Here is a 12,978-nt window from a genome sequence, read left to right as displayed (position 1 = left end):
GAAGAAAAGTTGAGGATGTCAAGGTGCATCTCTCTTGGATGGAGCACCAGGTGAACAGGTGCTCATTTGTTATTGCGCAACCAGCGTCTTTGGCTACTCAATAAATTCTCTCTCATAAAATAGCTGTCGACTTCAGGGTGTTTGTTATCAAGCCCTGTGACAGGTTTTGCTAAGATCCAAGTTGCGTGGCTGTGAAGTGACCGGGTCAAAAAGTGCTTGACCTCAGACTAGAAGGCTCAAAGGGGAGCAAGAAGGGCAGTCCTGAACTCACCGGGGGTGTCAACAGATGAGTTGTATTTATAGTAAAAGGGACTTAAGTTCTGTTGAGATAAACTTCAAATATTTTTGTGAGTATATTTTGTTTTTTAATGAGAGCATTTCTCATGTCAGTATAACCATGAATTGAACAGGTCCCCCGGTCAAACAAGTCACCCCCTCTTCACTCCCTGGTGTGTTTGTGCTTCCACTTGACACAACCATGGGATCCAGATGAGGACATTCAGAGAAACCACTGTTGACTCAAGGCAGCAGCCTGTCAATTGGGCACAGTATCCTCCCAAGAGTGGGCTCATTCATAGAGGTAGCCGAGCAGGCCCAGGCGATTAAATATCCTCCGCCAGCAAGGTGAAATACCTCAGCTGAGTCTTGGGACACAACGGTCGACTGTGGCTGTTGTTGATGTTGGGTTTCATGCTGCTGTGAGACTGTCTGCCCTCCGCAGTACACAGCGTCATTGCCATTTTAACCCGTGAGTTATAGTTCTGTCCAAGAGTGTTTGTGTATTTTAGGCTCCGTTATAGACAGTAGTTGAGTTAAAATCTCAGCGTTGTTAACAATGTTTTTGAATATTTTGCATGTTATTAAGCTGACACAGGATAACCTTTACTTTTTTCTTCCCCCTGCTTGTCCCTTGTCCTCTTTGACCGCCCACTCCTCCCTTATCTTGGATGCTGCTCCCTTTCCTGCTTTGCTCATTGACCCCCTCGATCAATATCTACATTTGTTTTCTCGATTAACCCCTTGTTTTGTACTAACCCTGAATCGTTTCCTTCCATGAAACCTTTCCTCACACCTGTCCTCTGTTGCTCCCTCCGCCTCCCGCCCCCTGCTGGTCACCACAGAGGAGGCAGGTGGCTGCATCCAGGACGGCCAGCAGTATAATGATAAGGATGTGTGGAAGCCAGAGCCGTGCCGAATCTGTGTGTGTGACACCGGAGCGGTTCTGTGCGATGAGATAATCTGCGAGGAGATCAGGGAGTGCGCCAACCCTGTCATCCCATCTGGAGAGTGCTGTCCCATCTGCCCCGCTGACGCCACTGCCCCCACTGGTTGTAATTTATTTATTCACACACCCATAAATAAATTACCCTTCCATCTTGCCTGACACTTTTGAATGGGAATGATCCGAGTGATCGCAATTCCGTCACCTCGATCATTCCCATTTCAAAGTGAGCCTCTGCACCAGATGAGCAACATTCACAGAATTATCTCAGTGGAAGTGTTTCCATGGGCCATAATGACTGTGGCTTGTTGTCTGGCTGTGGACCTGCAGAGATGCTTTTGCTTATTGTTAACCCATGGCTAAGATGCTCCGGAAAAAATGTACCATCAAATAGTGCCATAGTGTGAAGTGATGACGGCCATATTTGTATTTTTGTATATTTATTGATCTGTGGAGACTAAAGGTGGTTTTGTCAAACTCTAAAGTTTTTACGACAAGGGAAAACATTGAGAAATATTTTACCGTTCATGCACAGTTGACTGAAATGCTAACGCTTGATCACAAGTTTAATATTTGGTGAACACTAAACTGTAAATGATTTGTGTTTAGTGCACATATTTTAATGTCATTTCTCTTTTATTTCATCTTCCGCTGGCAACATCAGAGACACTCGGCGCTAAGGTAAGCTCCTGCGTGGCGTTGTCATGCATGTGTAGAACAAATGGAGATGAGAGTTTTAATGCTGTGGAAACGTCAGACTACTCATGTATGTTTCCGTCATCCCTCAGGGGCAGAAAGGCGAACCTGGAGAGATCGCAGATGTAAGTAGAAGCTTGTTTTTATTGATTGTTGAAACATTGTTTACATTGATGGGATAAGTTTCCGTCCCTCTATCTATTTAATTTTGCTGTTGTTATCCCCTTTTTGGCCTGAAATGAAACCATGCCTCTGACAGAGTGAGCCATTTGGAAGATTAGCCGCAAAGTCGCAGAGTTTCTGCTAAATTAGGGGTAAAAAAAAAAAAACAGACTAACATTCCTTGAACATAATGAACCTGATCAAATCCTGTTAGATCCTCTCAGCAGCTCTGCTGCAAGTGCACCCATCAGCTGCAAGCAGAGGTTAAAGAAGGGTGATGTTTTCAGGGAAACTAGGCTTGTCGAGTAAAATCAGCATCTGATATCCACCTCTTCTGGGGTGGGAATGAACATCAAAGCTTTCATTTTTAAGGAACAGACACAAAGTGAGTGAATGCTTTTGTTTCATTTTATTTATTTATTTATTTTGTCTTGGTGCAGGTTGTAGGACCAAGAGGACCAGCGGGCCCCATGGTAGTTACCACACACATACGCATTGTATTGATGTATTTGCCTCATATATTTATCTGTTATCAACCCAATGTTTCTTCTGTTGCAGGGCCCACCAGGAGAGCAGGGAGCACGAGGACCAGCTGGAGCTAAGGGAGACAAGGTAGAAAATAATCCATCTTTGAAACATTGTTTTATTGAAGAAAATATTTTATATGAATGACATCATTTAAGATAAGTTTTATAATGCTAGCATTGCATCAAAATGTTGTGTGTAGTATCTTACGCATGCATACGTTGCTAACAATAGTCTATTAATGCACCTCAAAGGGAAACGTTGGACCGCGAGGAAGAGATGGTGAACCTGGTATTCCTGGAAACCCTGGACCTGCCGGCCCACCTGGACCACCTGGCCCACCAGGCCTTGGCGGGGTGAGTCACAGTTAAATTTGCTGTCACATGGTGTTGAATATAACTTTTATTTAGTGTTCTAGGATCATGTACTATGACTCTGTGGGCTGCAAAAAATATAATATTGTAGCTTAAAGCATTTCAGTTCCACATTGGCTCATTTTTAAGGCTCAAATATACCAGTCTTTGAATATTAAAAATATGGGAATCTGATCAGTAATTCTAATCTGAGCTAAGACGTATTTAATCATTGTTCCCTTGCGTCTATTATGTCTCTGCAGAACTTTGCTGCTCAGATGGCGACAGGCTTTGATGAGAAATCTGGAGGTGCTCAGATGGGTGTGATGCAAGGACCGATGGTGAGGAGAAAGGCGTTCACGGGAATGTTGACAAACCTGCCACCTAGTGGCACTTTAGTAGTAATACCACTCCTGATATATTTTTTTTATATAATGCTGTGAGAAAATCGATAAAATTGGGACTTTTTCGTCCGAATAATTGTGTGCTTTGTATGTGTACACAGTAAGATTTATGTTGAGCTTCTACGAATTGAAATGTCTGCTGCTACAGATTGATCATTTTATCCTTATACAATAACATCTTTTATTGTAGGGTCCAATGGGTCCCCGTGGTCCCCCGGGACCTTCTGGAGCACCTGTAAGTAAATAATTGTTATAATATCAATTTAATATTGTAATACTAAACAATTTCATGTCATTACATCTTCAGGGGCCCCAGGGTTTCCAAGGTGGCCCAGGTGAGGCTGGAGAGCCTGGCCCTGCTGTAAGTATTAATGCAATAGTTCAACTTGTCATCATGTCCATGACTTTACTCACAATCCATGTAGACCCGACTGAGCTGGCAGTTCATTGACGTTTTCTGTCTTCTTAATTTGTTGGCAGGGATCTATGGGACCTCGTGGACCACCTGGCCCTTCAGGAAAACCAGGAAGTGATGTAAGAGTCACACTTGACACAGGAACGTTTAGAACTGATGGATAATATTACTTTTTTATTAATGCCGTTTCCACGGCAGTGACACAGAAACATGCTCTTCAATATTATATTGTATTTATATATTTTTTTAAATTGAGAAATCATGTCGTGAACTTTAATTTCTGTTATCCATACAAAAATATGGTAAATTTTTTATTTTTTACATTCAGGGTGAGGGTGGAAAGCCTGGCAAAGCTGGTGAACGTGGACCTGCTGGGCCTCAGGTAAACAACCCACCTTTTTTCATGTCAGATAAAACTTAAAAAAAATATTGTAATATATTTAGGTTATAAAATATATATATTTTTTAATAATTACATTTGTTTTATAATTTAGGGAGCTCGTGGTTTCCCTGGAACTCCTGGTCTTCCTGGAATCAAAGGACACAGAGTGAGTTTCTGACCAGTCAGCAAGGAAGCTCTTGCTTCAAAAACAGAAGATTCAATCAGGACTGAGAGGTTTTTTTGTTCTGATATTTAGGGTCACCCTGGTCTGGATGGAGCAAAGGGAGAGACTGGTGCTGCAGGAGCCAAAGTAATGCAGCATCTCACATGGTCATTTAATACTTGTTGTGGCATCCTTCCTTTTAACATTTCTGTCTTCATTAGGGTGAAACTGGAGCAGCAGGAGAGAATGGTGCTCCTGGTCCTATGGTGAGACTTCAACAGAGAGGGGAGAATACGGCGCCAAAGATTCTGTATGATCAAAAGTGAATTCTGTCGCAGGGTCCTCGTGGTCTGCCTGGTGAGAGAGGTCGTACTGGAGCTGCTGGTGCTGCTGTGAGTGAACCGTGACCTCAGATGTTTCTGATGAAGGGAGCGATCGTCGCTCTCTTTTGACCAGCCACTGTTTTCTAATGACCTGTGTCTCATCACAGGGTGCCCGTGGAAACGATGGATTGCCTGGTCCTGCTGGCCCACCTGTACGCATCAGTTCTCATTTCCCTTGCTTGTAGGCCTCTGCCGTGTTTCAAAAATTAGAGGTTGAATTTGTATTTTTATTTTCTTCAAGGGGCCTGTTGGTCCTGCTGGAGCACCTGGTTTCCCTGGATCCCCTGGAGCCAAGGTCTGTAGCTTTCCATCATGAACAAATGTAATGAAAATGTATTGAATTATAGTGATTTATAAATGATGTAAAACTGAACGGTGTTATTTGTCTTATAAAATCTTAATTGTTTGCTGCCAGGGAGAAGCCGGTCCTACTGGATCCCGTGGAGCAGAAGGACAACAGGGACCTCGTGGAGAGGCTGGAACCCCAGGATCTCCTGGACCTGCTGGAGCATCGGTTTGTCTTTCTTCTCTCCATTTTAATTTTGGTTTTTCCACAGATTTGATGTCAATTTCTGATGTCTGTGTCTACAGGGCAACCCTGGAACTGATGGTATCCCCGGAGCTAAGGGATCTGCTGTAAGTCCTCGTACCAAATGCATATGTCCTCATGAAATAACTGTCATTTATATTCTGATTTGATCCTCTGGTCAGGGTGCTGCTGGTATTGCTGGTGCCCCTGGATTCCCTGGCCCACGTGGACCACCTGGACCGCAGGGAGCCACAGGTCCTCTGGGGCCAAAGGGACAGTCTGTGAGTTGCTCGAAATGTACTCATCTCAATATAAATGCTCTATATCCTGACAATATAATTCTTTTAGGGAGACCCTGGTCTTCCTGGATTCAAAGGTGAAGCCGGACCTAAAGGAGAGCTTGTGAGTATCAATAAATATTGACTGTAGCTCCAAGAATTTTGGAGCGTTGTTGTTAAACTGAGGTATTTTTTAGGGTCCCGCTGGTCCTCAAGGTCCACCCGGCCCTGCTGGGGAGGAGGGAAAGAGAGGCGCCAGAGGTGAGCCAGGTGCTGCTGGCCCACTTGGACCACCTGGAGAGAGAGTAAGGAATAGCTGTTTAAATATCCGAAAATATATCAAAGCTTGATATTACATTCCCACTCTAATCCAATATTTGTTCAGGGAGCTCCTGGAAACCGTGGTTTCCCAGGTCAGGATGGTCTTGCTGGTGCTAAGGTGGGTCCTTCTCTAGATTTCTATCTACAGTATCACGGATTTAGCCTTGATTCCTGTGTTCCTGATGTTAAACCCTGTCTCTCTGAACATGTAGGGTGCCCCTGGTGACCGTGGTGTTCCTGGTGCTGCTGGGCCTAAGGGCAGTACTGGTGACCCAGGGCGCACAGGAGAGGCTGGCCTTCCCGGAGCAAGAGTGAGTGCTGCTGCTCTGAGGAACACACATCCTACATAGGTCTTTTCTGAGCGGACATCTCTCCTTTTCCCAGGGTCTCACTGGTCGCCCTGGAGACGCTGGTCCTCAAGGAAAAGTTGGGCCCTCTGTGAGTGCAGTTATAATCTCTACCATATCTTTAGCTTTCATGTCTGTTTCTTTCCAAAAATAAACCTACAAATAATGTTGTTGAGTCTAGTCGTGTTGGCTAATTCACTTGATGTAAAATTGGGATTAAATCACGTGCTTCCTTGTTGGAAATACTATTGAAATACAGCTTCACTTCAGCAGATCTAGGTCATTTCTCCCTCTGCACTTAAACTGAGAGAAACATTTCCTCAAGTAAAATGTGAATCTCCTTCCAATGACAGGGTGCTGCTGGTGAAGATGGTCGCCCCGGCCCTCCTGGCCCTCAGGGGGCTCGTGGACAACCCGGAGTGATGGGATTCCCTGGACCAAAAGGAGCCAACGTAAGTTTGTGTGGTATTGATAAGAGAAGCAGTCGAATCTTGTCTTAAGTGGATGAGTAGTGATGAACATTCCATCCCATCAGGGTGAGCCAGGAAAGACTGGAGAGAAGGGTCTTGTTGGTCGTCCTGGACTGAGGGTAAGCTCCTCTCTTCAATGACACTCTTCAGTAGATGGGGCAAAAACCTGATCTCAATCTCTTGAAACAGGGTCTGGCTGGAAAAGATGGTGAGACTGGAGCTGCTGGCCCTCCTGGACCTGCTGTAAGTATTCAGCTTCCACTTTTGAGAAGATAAAATGATGTTTTGCTCACTGTTTTTTGGGGTTGTAGGGACCTGCTGGAGAGAGAGGAGAGCAAGGACAGCCTGGACCTTCTGGATTCCAAGTACGTTCATTTTCCAATCTGGTTAATAAACGTGTAAAAACCCTCAGTTAAAATACTTTACAAGAGGTTAACAGAGTCTGTGTTTTCCCCAAACAGGGCCTGCCTGGACCCACAGGAGCCCCTGGAGAGGCTGGCAAACCTGGAGACCAGGTGAGATGTCAGCCCACTGTGTGATCAGATGAATGTCACTTTCAAAGTCTGCAACGATAAAAGGGATAAAACTGAAATTACGAACACGATTAACAAAATTGTGAATCCGATGAACATAGAGGGTGTTTTTTTTTTCAATTGTTTATGAAGTGGAATGCAACCTATGTCATTCTGGCTGCAGGGTGTTCCTGGAGAGGGCGGTGCTCCTGGTGCTGTTGGTGCTAGAGTAAGTTATATTTTTAAGTGGTTTCTTCCGAACATTTTGGAGATCACTGATCGTCTGTATTTTCTTTTCAGGGTGAACGTGGTTTCCCTGGCGAGAGAGGTGGTGCTGGACCTCAGGGTCTTCAGGGACCTCGTGGACTTCCTGGAACACCCGGAAGTGATGGACCCAAGGTGAGCAGATGATACTTGAGTGTCACGTATGAGGACAAGCACATTGAATTATACAGACCTAAACTGAGATATTTGGTTGACTAAAGGGTGAGGATAAAATAAATATATCAATAAATACCCAGTATGAAACAGAAGTCAGTACTCAGTCAATTTGACTGTTGAGTCTTCAAATCTTGGTGTTTCGACCAAAGCAGCAATGACTGAATCTCTGTCAAAACAGGGTGCTATTGGACCTGCTGGAGCCCCAGGATCTCAGGGACCCCCTGGTCTGCAGGGTATGCCTGGAGAGAGAGGTGCCGGTGGCATTTCCGGACCCAAGGGAGACAGAGTCAGTCGAACCTTCAGTGTAATTTTTAAGCAAGACATGCGCATCATTGCTGAGTTTTGTTGTGTCCTTTCTAATAGGGAGACAACGGACAGAAGGGACCTGAGGGAGCTCCTGGAAAAGATGGTTCTCGAGTGAGTGAATCAAACTCAACAGCTCAAACAAATATGAACGTTGTCACATATAAATTATGTTTATTATTTCTCCCAGGGTTTGACTGGTCCCATTGGTCCGCCAGGCCCATCTGGACCCAACGGCGCCAAGGTAATATCATCTCCTGGTTGCGTAGAGCAGTGTTGTACCTGGTCTCACCACTTGTGTTAATTCCAGGGAGAGACTGGACCCAGTGGACCTAATGGTGCTCCTGGATCCCGTGGTGCACCTGTAAGTCAAAAAAAATTTCCCCCACTTCACAGCATATATCTGTCCTTTTTTAAAGTTATAGACGTCTGATCAACACTTTTCAATCAGGGAGACCGTGGTGAGGTTGGTCCTCCTGGTCCCGCTGGATTTGCTGGACCTCCTGTAAGTCAAATTCCTCTTCAAGCATAAGTAGCATAGCCTTCATTAGCGCTGTTGGTAACTCTGTTTCGCCACACACAGGGTGCAGATGGTCAGCCTGGTGCGAAGGGAGAGCTTGGAGAGAGTGGACAGAAGGGAGATGGAGGTGCTCCTGGACCACAGGGACCTTCTGGAGCCCCCGGACCTGTTGTAAGTGCCTGGACCTAAAAGTGAATTACGTCCCTGTAGCATGAAAGCTGAACACTTCACTTCATTTCAGGGACCCACTGGTGTATCTGGACCTAAAGGAGCACGTGGAGCTCAGGGAGCACCTGTGAGTCAACGCTGATTTCAGGAGATGATGATGTTAGAAATCATGATTCATATCATAATGTCAAGCTACAACCTGGTCCTTCTCTCATCTGCTGAGCTCATGGTGTGGTTTTGCCATAGTCAACAGGTTGTTTGTTTCCCTCTCTGACAGGGTGCCACTGGTTTCCCTGGTGCTGCTGGCCGAGTTGGAGCTCCTGGTCCAAATGTGAGTCCTCCATGAGGGACACATGTCTCACAGGCTCCATGAGGTTACATTTCTGATGTTGAGCTTTTTCTTCACAGGGCAACCCTGGTGCTGCTGGACCCGCCGGTCCTGCTGGTAAAGACGGACCGAAAGGTACTCGTGGAGATGCTGGACCACCTGGAAGAGCTGGAGATGCTGGACTTCGTGGACCTGCTGGGCCTCAGGGAGAGAAGGGAGAGCCTGGCGAGGACGGACCTCCTGTGAGTTTGCTTTATTTTCCATGACTTCAGTTGGTGAGTGTGCTGTGACTAATGTCATGTGCTGTGCTTCTGTAGGGCCCAGATGGACCTTCTGGCCCTCAGGGTTTGGCCGGATCCAGAGGAATCGTCGGTCTGCCTGGTCAGCGTGGAGAGCGAGGTTTCCCTGGTCTTCCAGGACCTTCTGTGAGTGCGGTTTAAAACTCACTTGGAATGACGATGCTCTCCATGAGCTTAAGGACCAGCATGTCCTTGTCATTTAGGGAGAGCCTGGCAAACAGGGAGCACCTGGTTCTTCTGGCGACCGTGGACCTCCTGGACCAGTTGGACCCCCTGGACTCACTGGACCCGCCGGAGAGACTGGAAGAGAGGTCGGAACCCTCACATCAGCAGATTAAAGTCTACTCCCATAAAGATCTGTTCTTAGTTTGTCTTTCTTTGACTGCATTTACTGACAATATTCACAAAGGAATATCAACTGTTTCTGCATGGCAGGGCACCCCTGGATCAGATGGACCTCCTGGTAGAGATGGATCCACTGGTGTCAAGGTGAGAAAGGACACCATGAGATAAAGTTCTCTCAAGTTCACAGTCATTCAACATGTTGCTCTCCGTTCCAGGGAGAGAGAGGCAACACTGGACCTGCTGGTGCTCCTGGAGCTCCCGGAGCCCCTGGTAGTCCTGGACCAGTTGGACCACTTGGCAAACAGGGAGACAGAGGAGAGGCTGTAAGTAGCAACTAACTTTAAAAACATGACTCCATCATTCTGAACTTGATTCCACTCTTAGGGAGCACAAGGACCTGCTGGACCTCCTGGACTGGCCGGTGCCAGAGGAATGGCTGTGAGTGTCATCGACTACAGTATTGTCAATACAGGTTTTCAGCGGCGCATTGAATGCCTTGTTCATCCTTTACAGGGCCCCCAAGGACCTCGTGGTGATAAGGGAGAGGCTGGTGAGGCAGGCGAGAGGGGACAGAAGGGTCACCGTGGTTTCACTGGTCTTCAGGGTCTCCCTGGACCTCCTGTGAGTTGCTGGACTCTTGCTCTCCTTCATATATCTGCCTCTCTTTCAACTCACGCGTGTGTTCCACCAGGGCCCCGCTGGAGACTCCGGAGCAGCCGGACCTGCTGGACCTAGTGGAGCTAAGGTGTGTGAAAACAGCTCGTGGTTCTTTTAATATCCTGTAAATGTGATGTGAATGAAGGGCAGGGCTGAGTCTCTGTGTGAGTCACCTGACCGGGGCCAGAGAGGCCACCTGCTGTAATTACCCGCCGCTGTGATAAGACCGTGTAATTACTCTCTGTGAGGAAAAAAAGGCACCAGACAGGAGAGACAGTCAAATGGCTGCTGCAGAGATTTGAAATGGAGCTGGAGTGGGGCGACGCTGAGATGAGGAAGGAAGGGACATATCACAGCGAGAGAGCGTCGGGAATGTTAAGCTCAAGGAACTGGAGTTGATGTCGGTTCATGTGATGTCTTCCTGTGTCCGCAGGGACCGCCTGGATCAAGTGGACCTGCTGGTAAAGATGGAGCTAATGGACAGGCCGGACCTATTGGACCTCCTGGACCCCGTGGGCGATCTGGAGAAGCTGGCCCTGCTGTGAGTAACCAGGAAACACCAACATATGGAGGATGGATGGAGTGAGTGGTTCCTATTCCTCTGCAGGGTCCTCCTGGTAACGCTGGACCTCCTGGTCCTCCCGGTCCTCCTGGACCTGGCATCGACATGTCTGCCTTTGCCGGCCTCGGTCAGACCGAGAAGTCCTCCGACCCACTCAGGTACATGCGGGCCGACGAGGCCTCCAGCTCCCTCAGGCAGCACGACGTGGAGGTGGACTCCACGCTCAAGTCGCTGAACAACCAGATCGAGAACCTGCGCAGCCCCGACGGCACCCAGAAGAACCCAGCTCGCTCCTGCCGGGACCTCAAGCTGTGCCACCCTGACTGGAAGAGCGGTACGTGGATTGAAAGCCTCCGCATCAGCTGGCAGAGGAAGAATTGCGGAGATCTAATGGTGGTGCTTTCTTCAGGTGACTACTGGGTGGACCCCAACATCGGCTGCACTGCTGATGCCATCAAGGTCTTCTGCAACATGGAGACCGGAGAGACATGTGTCTATCCAAGCATCGCCAAGGTTCCCAAGAAGAACTGGTGGAGCAGCAAGAGCAAGGACCGCAAGCACGTCTGGTTCGGAGAGGCCATGAACGGAGGCTTCCACGTGAGTCACCAGTGAGCTGTTGACTGATGCCGCAGTTCTCTCTGACACCTTCTCCGCCCCACAGTTCAGCTACGCTGATGACGGCCCCGCCGCCAGCGTCCAGCTCACCTTCCTCAGGCTCCTGTCCAATGAGGCGTCCCAGAATCTGACGTACCACTGCAAGAACAGCATCGCCTACATGGACCAGAGCACAGGCAACCTGAAGAAGTCTCTGCTGCTGCAGGGCTCCAACGATGTGGAGATCCGGGCTGAGGGCAACAGCCGCTTCACGTACAGCGTGTTGGAGGACGGCTGCAAGGTCAGTGCTGAAGCTGTCGACCGAGCTGTCGTGACCGAGCGCTCACTAAACACCTTCTTCCCTCCCCCCACAGAAGCACACAGGCCGGTGGGGCAAGACTGTCTTCCAGTACAAAACACAGAAAACCTCCCGCCTGCCGATCGTGGACATTGCTCCCATGGACATCGGAGGAGCCGACCAGGAGTTCGGAGTGGACCTAGGCCCCGTCTGCTTCTTGTAGACTGGAATATCACCCAAGCCCCCAGAATAACAGGAAACGTATAAACTCCTCCATGTAAAGCAGAAAACACTCCACGATCACGAAGACTGGAAATAGCAAAGAAATTGGATTTTCACAGCAAAGTGCTCTCCGTAGTTGTACTCCCTGGATGTTAGCACTGATGGGCACCGGCAATATCTGTGCATCCTCCCAGCATTCTCTGTCAACCCACTCCTGATGGACGGGAACCAGTCGGAGCCGGGAGGACGAGGGACCAGTTATGAACATGAGTATTTATTGTCCAGCGCGAGTGGACAGAGCTGAGGTAGGACTGGACGGGTTCATTTCGGAAGTCAGAGAAGCCCATTTCCACTACAGAGTCGCCGCACAACTCTGTACCAGTCCTACTCCAACTCCCTCCCAGTGTCCTTCCTGTCATTCTGAATCAGTGTAAACCAAAAGCAAAGTAAAATACCAGTGAAACCAAGCAGGAGCCGAAACTTTCCTGTGTATGATATAAATCCTTGGTTCTATTGTTGTAAAGGTTCATGTTTATAAGCGACCAGAGATGTGTAAATCCACATGATGTGTGTACATGTGTGTGTGCGCAAGCTTGTTTTGAGTGAGGTTACATGAAGAATCGAGGTTCCTCTACCCATCAGATTTCAACCCCCCCCTCACCCCTCGTCCCTCTAACTCATTTTCACTGTCGTCATCCAGATTGTTGAAAGCTACCTCACGCTTCAAAACAAGGTGAAATATGGAGATACAATCTGAGCTCACCTAATTCTGGCTCAGGTGGAGCTGAACGGCCTCTTTACTTTAGGTTGCTCTCTTTTCAGATGGTGCTGTGAGTTCTGTAAGTCCACCCAAAACACCCCCCGCCCCTTTCCCTTAACTCCCACTAGCCTCACACCACACACTCACACACCACCCTGCAGGAGGGGGGAGTCTCACAACGAAGGACGGACGGAGGTCGCTGAGGGAGAAACAGCCAGGGTGGGATGTCTCTGTGTGCGTGAGGGCATGTACATTTTTAAATTAATTTTATTATGATTTTTCTTTTTGGTTTTTATTTTGTTACACTTCTTATTGATGT

At 47.7% G+C, this 12,978-nt stretch overlaps 1 protein-coding gene across 3 annotated transcripts in view; it reads left to right on the top strand.

Annotated features, from left to right (window-relative positions):
• Positions 1 to 12,978, top strand: part of col2a1a (collagen, type II, alpha 1a) — a 19,995-nt gene extending 7,017 nt beyond the window's left edge. For 2 of the 3 annotated variants that reach the window (XM_053848451.1, XM_053848453.1), the window contains exons 4-56: positions 1,122 to 1,328; positions 1,887 to 1,903; positions 2,011 to 2,043; positions 2,521 to 2,553; positions 2,639 to 2,692; positions 2,860 to 2,961; positions 3,222 to 3,299; positions 3,553 to 3,597; positions 3,670 to 3,723; positions 3,843 to 3,896; positions 4,106 to 4,159; positions 4,272 to 4,325; positions 4,416 to 4,469; positions 4,544 to 4,588; positions 4,661 to 4,714; positions 4,813 to 4,857; positions 4,947 to 5,000; positions 5,121 to 5,219; positions 5,297 to 5,341; positions 5,417 to 5,515; positions 5,583 to 5,636; positions 5,710 to 5,817; positions 5,898 to 5,951; positions 6,046 to 6,144; positions 6,218 to 6,271; positions 6,534 to 6,632; positions 6,716 to 6,769; positions 6,840 to 6,893; positions 6,962 to 7,015; positions 7,112 to 7,165; positions 7,347 to 7,391; positions 7,463 to 7,561; positions 7,782 to 7,889; positions 7,967 to 8,020; positions 8,097 to 8,150; positions 8,217 to 8,270; positions 8,358 to 8,411; positions 8,490 to 8,597; positions 8,668 to 8,721; positions 8,872 to 8,925; positions 9,003 to 9,164; positions 9,240 to 9,347; positions 9,425 to 9,532; positions 9,657 to 9,710; positions 9,782 to 9,889; positions 9,951 to 10,004; positions 10,080 to 10,187; positions 10,258 to 10,311; positions 10,657 to 10,764; positions 10,831 to 11,119; positions 11,195 to 11,382; positions 11,447 to 11,680; positions 11,754 to 12,978. In XM_053848451.1, the coding sequence (XP_053704426.1) occupies positions 1,122 to 1,328; positions 1,887 to 1,903; positions 2,011 to 2,043; positions 2,521 to 2,553; positions 2,639 to 2,692; positions 2,860 to 2,961; positions 3,222 to 3,299; positions 3,553 to 3,597; positions 3,670 to 3,723; positions 3,843 to 3,896; positions 4,106 to 4,159; positions 4,272 to 4,325; positions 4,416 to 4,469; positions 4,544 to 4,588; positions 4,661 to 4,714; positions 4,813 to 4,857; positions 4,947 to 5,000; positions 5,121 to 5,219; positions 5,297 to 5,341; positions 5,417 to 5,515; positions 5,583 to 5,636; positions 5,710 to 5,817; positions 5,898 to 5,951; positions 6,046 to 6,144; positions 6,218 to 6,271; positions 6,534 to 6,632; positions 6,716 to 6,769; positions 6,840 to 6,893; positions 6,962 to 7,015; positions 7,112 to 7,165; positions 7,347 to 7,391; positions 7,463 to 7,561; positions 7,782 to 7,889; positions 7,967 to 8,020; positions 8,097 to 8,150; positions 8,217 to 8,270; positions 8,358 to 8,411; positions 8,490 to 8,597; positions 8,668 to 8,721; positions 8,872 to 8,925; positions 9,003 to 9,164; positions 9,240 to 9,347; positions 9,425 to 9,532; positions 9,657 to 9,710; positions 9,782 to 9,889; positions 9,951 to 10,004; positions 10,080 to 10,187; positions 10,258 to 10,311; positions 10,657 to 10,764; positions 10,831 to 11,119; positions 11,195 to 11,382; positions 11,447 to 11,680; positions 11,754 to 11,900 (4,370 nt within the window). In that variant the 3' untranslated portion in view covers positions 11,901 to 12,978. The remainder of the gene's footprint in view (positions 1 to 1,121; positions 1,329 to 1,886; positions 1,904 to 2,010; positions 2,044 to 2,520; positions 2,554 to 2,638; positions 2,693 to 2,859; positions 2,962 to 3,221; positions 3,300 to 3,552; positions 3,598 to 3,669; positions 3,724 to 3,842; positions 3,897 to 4,105; positions 4,160 to 4,271; positions 4,326 to 4,415; positions 4,470 to 4,543; positions 4,589 to 4,660; positions 4,715 to 4,812; positions 4,858 to 4,946; positions 5,001 to 5,120; positions 5,220 to 5,296; positions 5,342 to 5,416; positions 5,516 to 5,582; positions 5,637 to 5,709; positions 5,818 to 5,897; positions 5,952 to 6,045; positions 6,145 to 6,217; positions 6,272 to 6,533; positions 6,633 to 6,715; positions 6,770 to 6,839; positions 6,894 to 6,961; positions 7,016 to 7,111; positions 7,166 to 7,346; positions 7,392 to 7,462; positions 7,562 to 7,781; positions 7,890 to 7,966; positions 8,021 to 8,096; positions 8,151 to 8,216; positions 8,271 to 8,357; positions 8,412 to 8,489; positions 8,598 to 8,667; positions 8,722 to 8,871; positions 8,926 to 9,002; positions 9,165 to 9,239; positions 9,348 to 9,424; positions 9,533 to 9,656; positions 9,711 to 9,781; positions 9,890 to 9,950; positions 10,005 to 10,079; positions 10,188 to 10,257; positions 10,312 to 10,656; positions 10,765 to 10,830; positions 11,120 to 11,194; positions 11,383 to 11,446; positions 11,681 to 11,753) is intronic. The other variant, XM_053848454.1, reaches the window with a different exon arrangement.

This window comes from Synchiropus splendidus, chromosome 18 (genome assembly GCF_027744825.2).
Source record: "Synchiropus splendidus isolate RoL2022-P1 chromosome 18, RoL_Sspl_1.0, whole genome shotgun sequence".
Classification (NCBI taxonomy): domain Eukaryota; kingdom Metazoa; phylum Chordata; class Actinopteri; order Syngnathiformes; family Callionymidae; genus Synchiropus; species Synchiropus splendidus.
The sequence above is the reverse complement of the archived record's forward strand: the minus strand, read 5'-3'. Positions and strand labels throughout refer to the sequence as shown.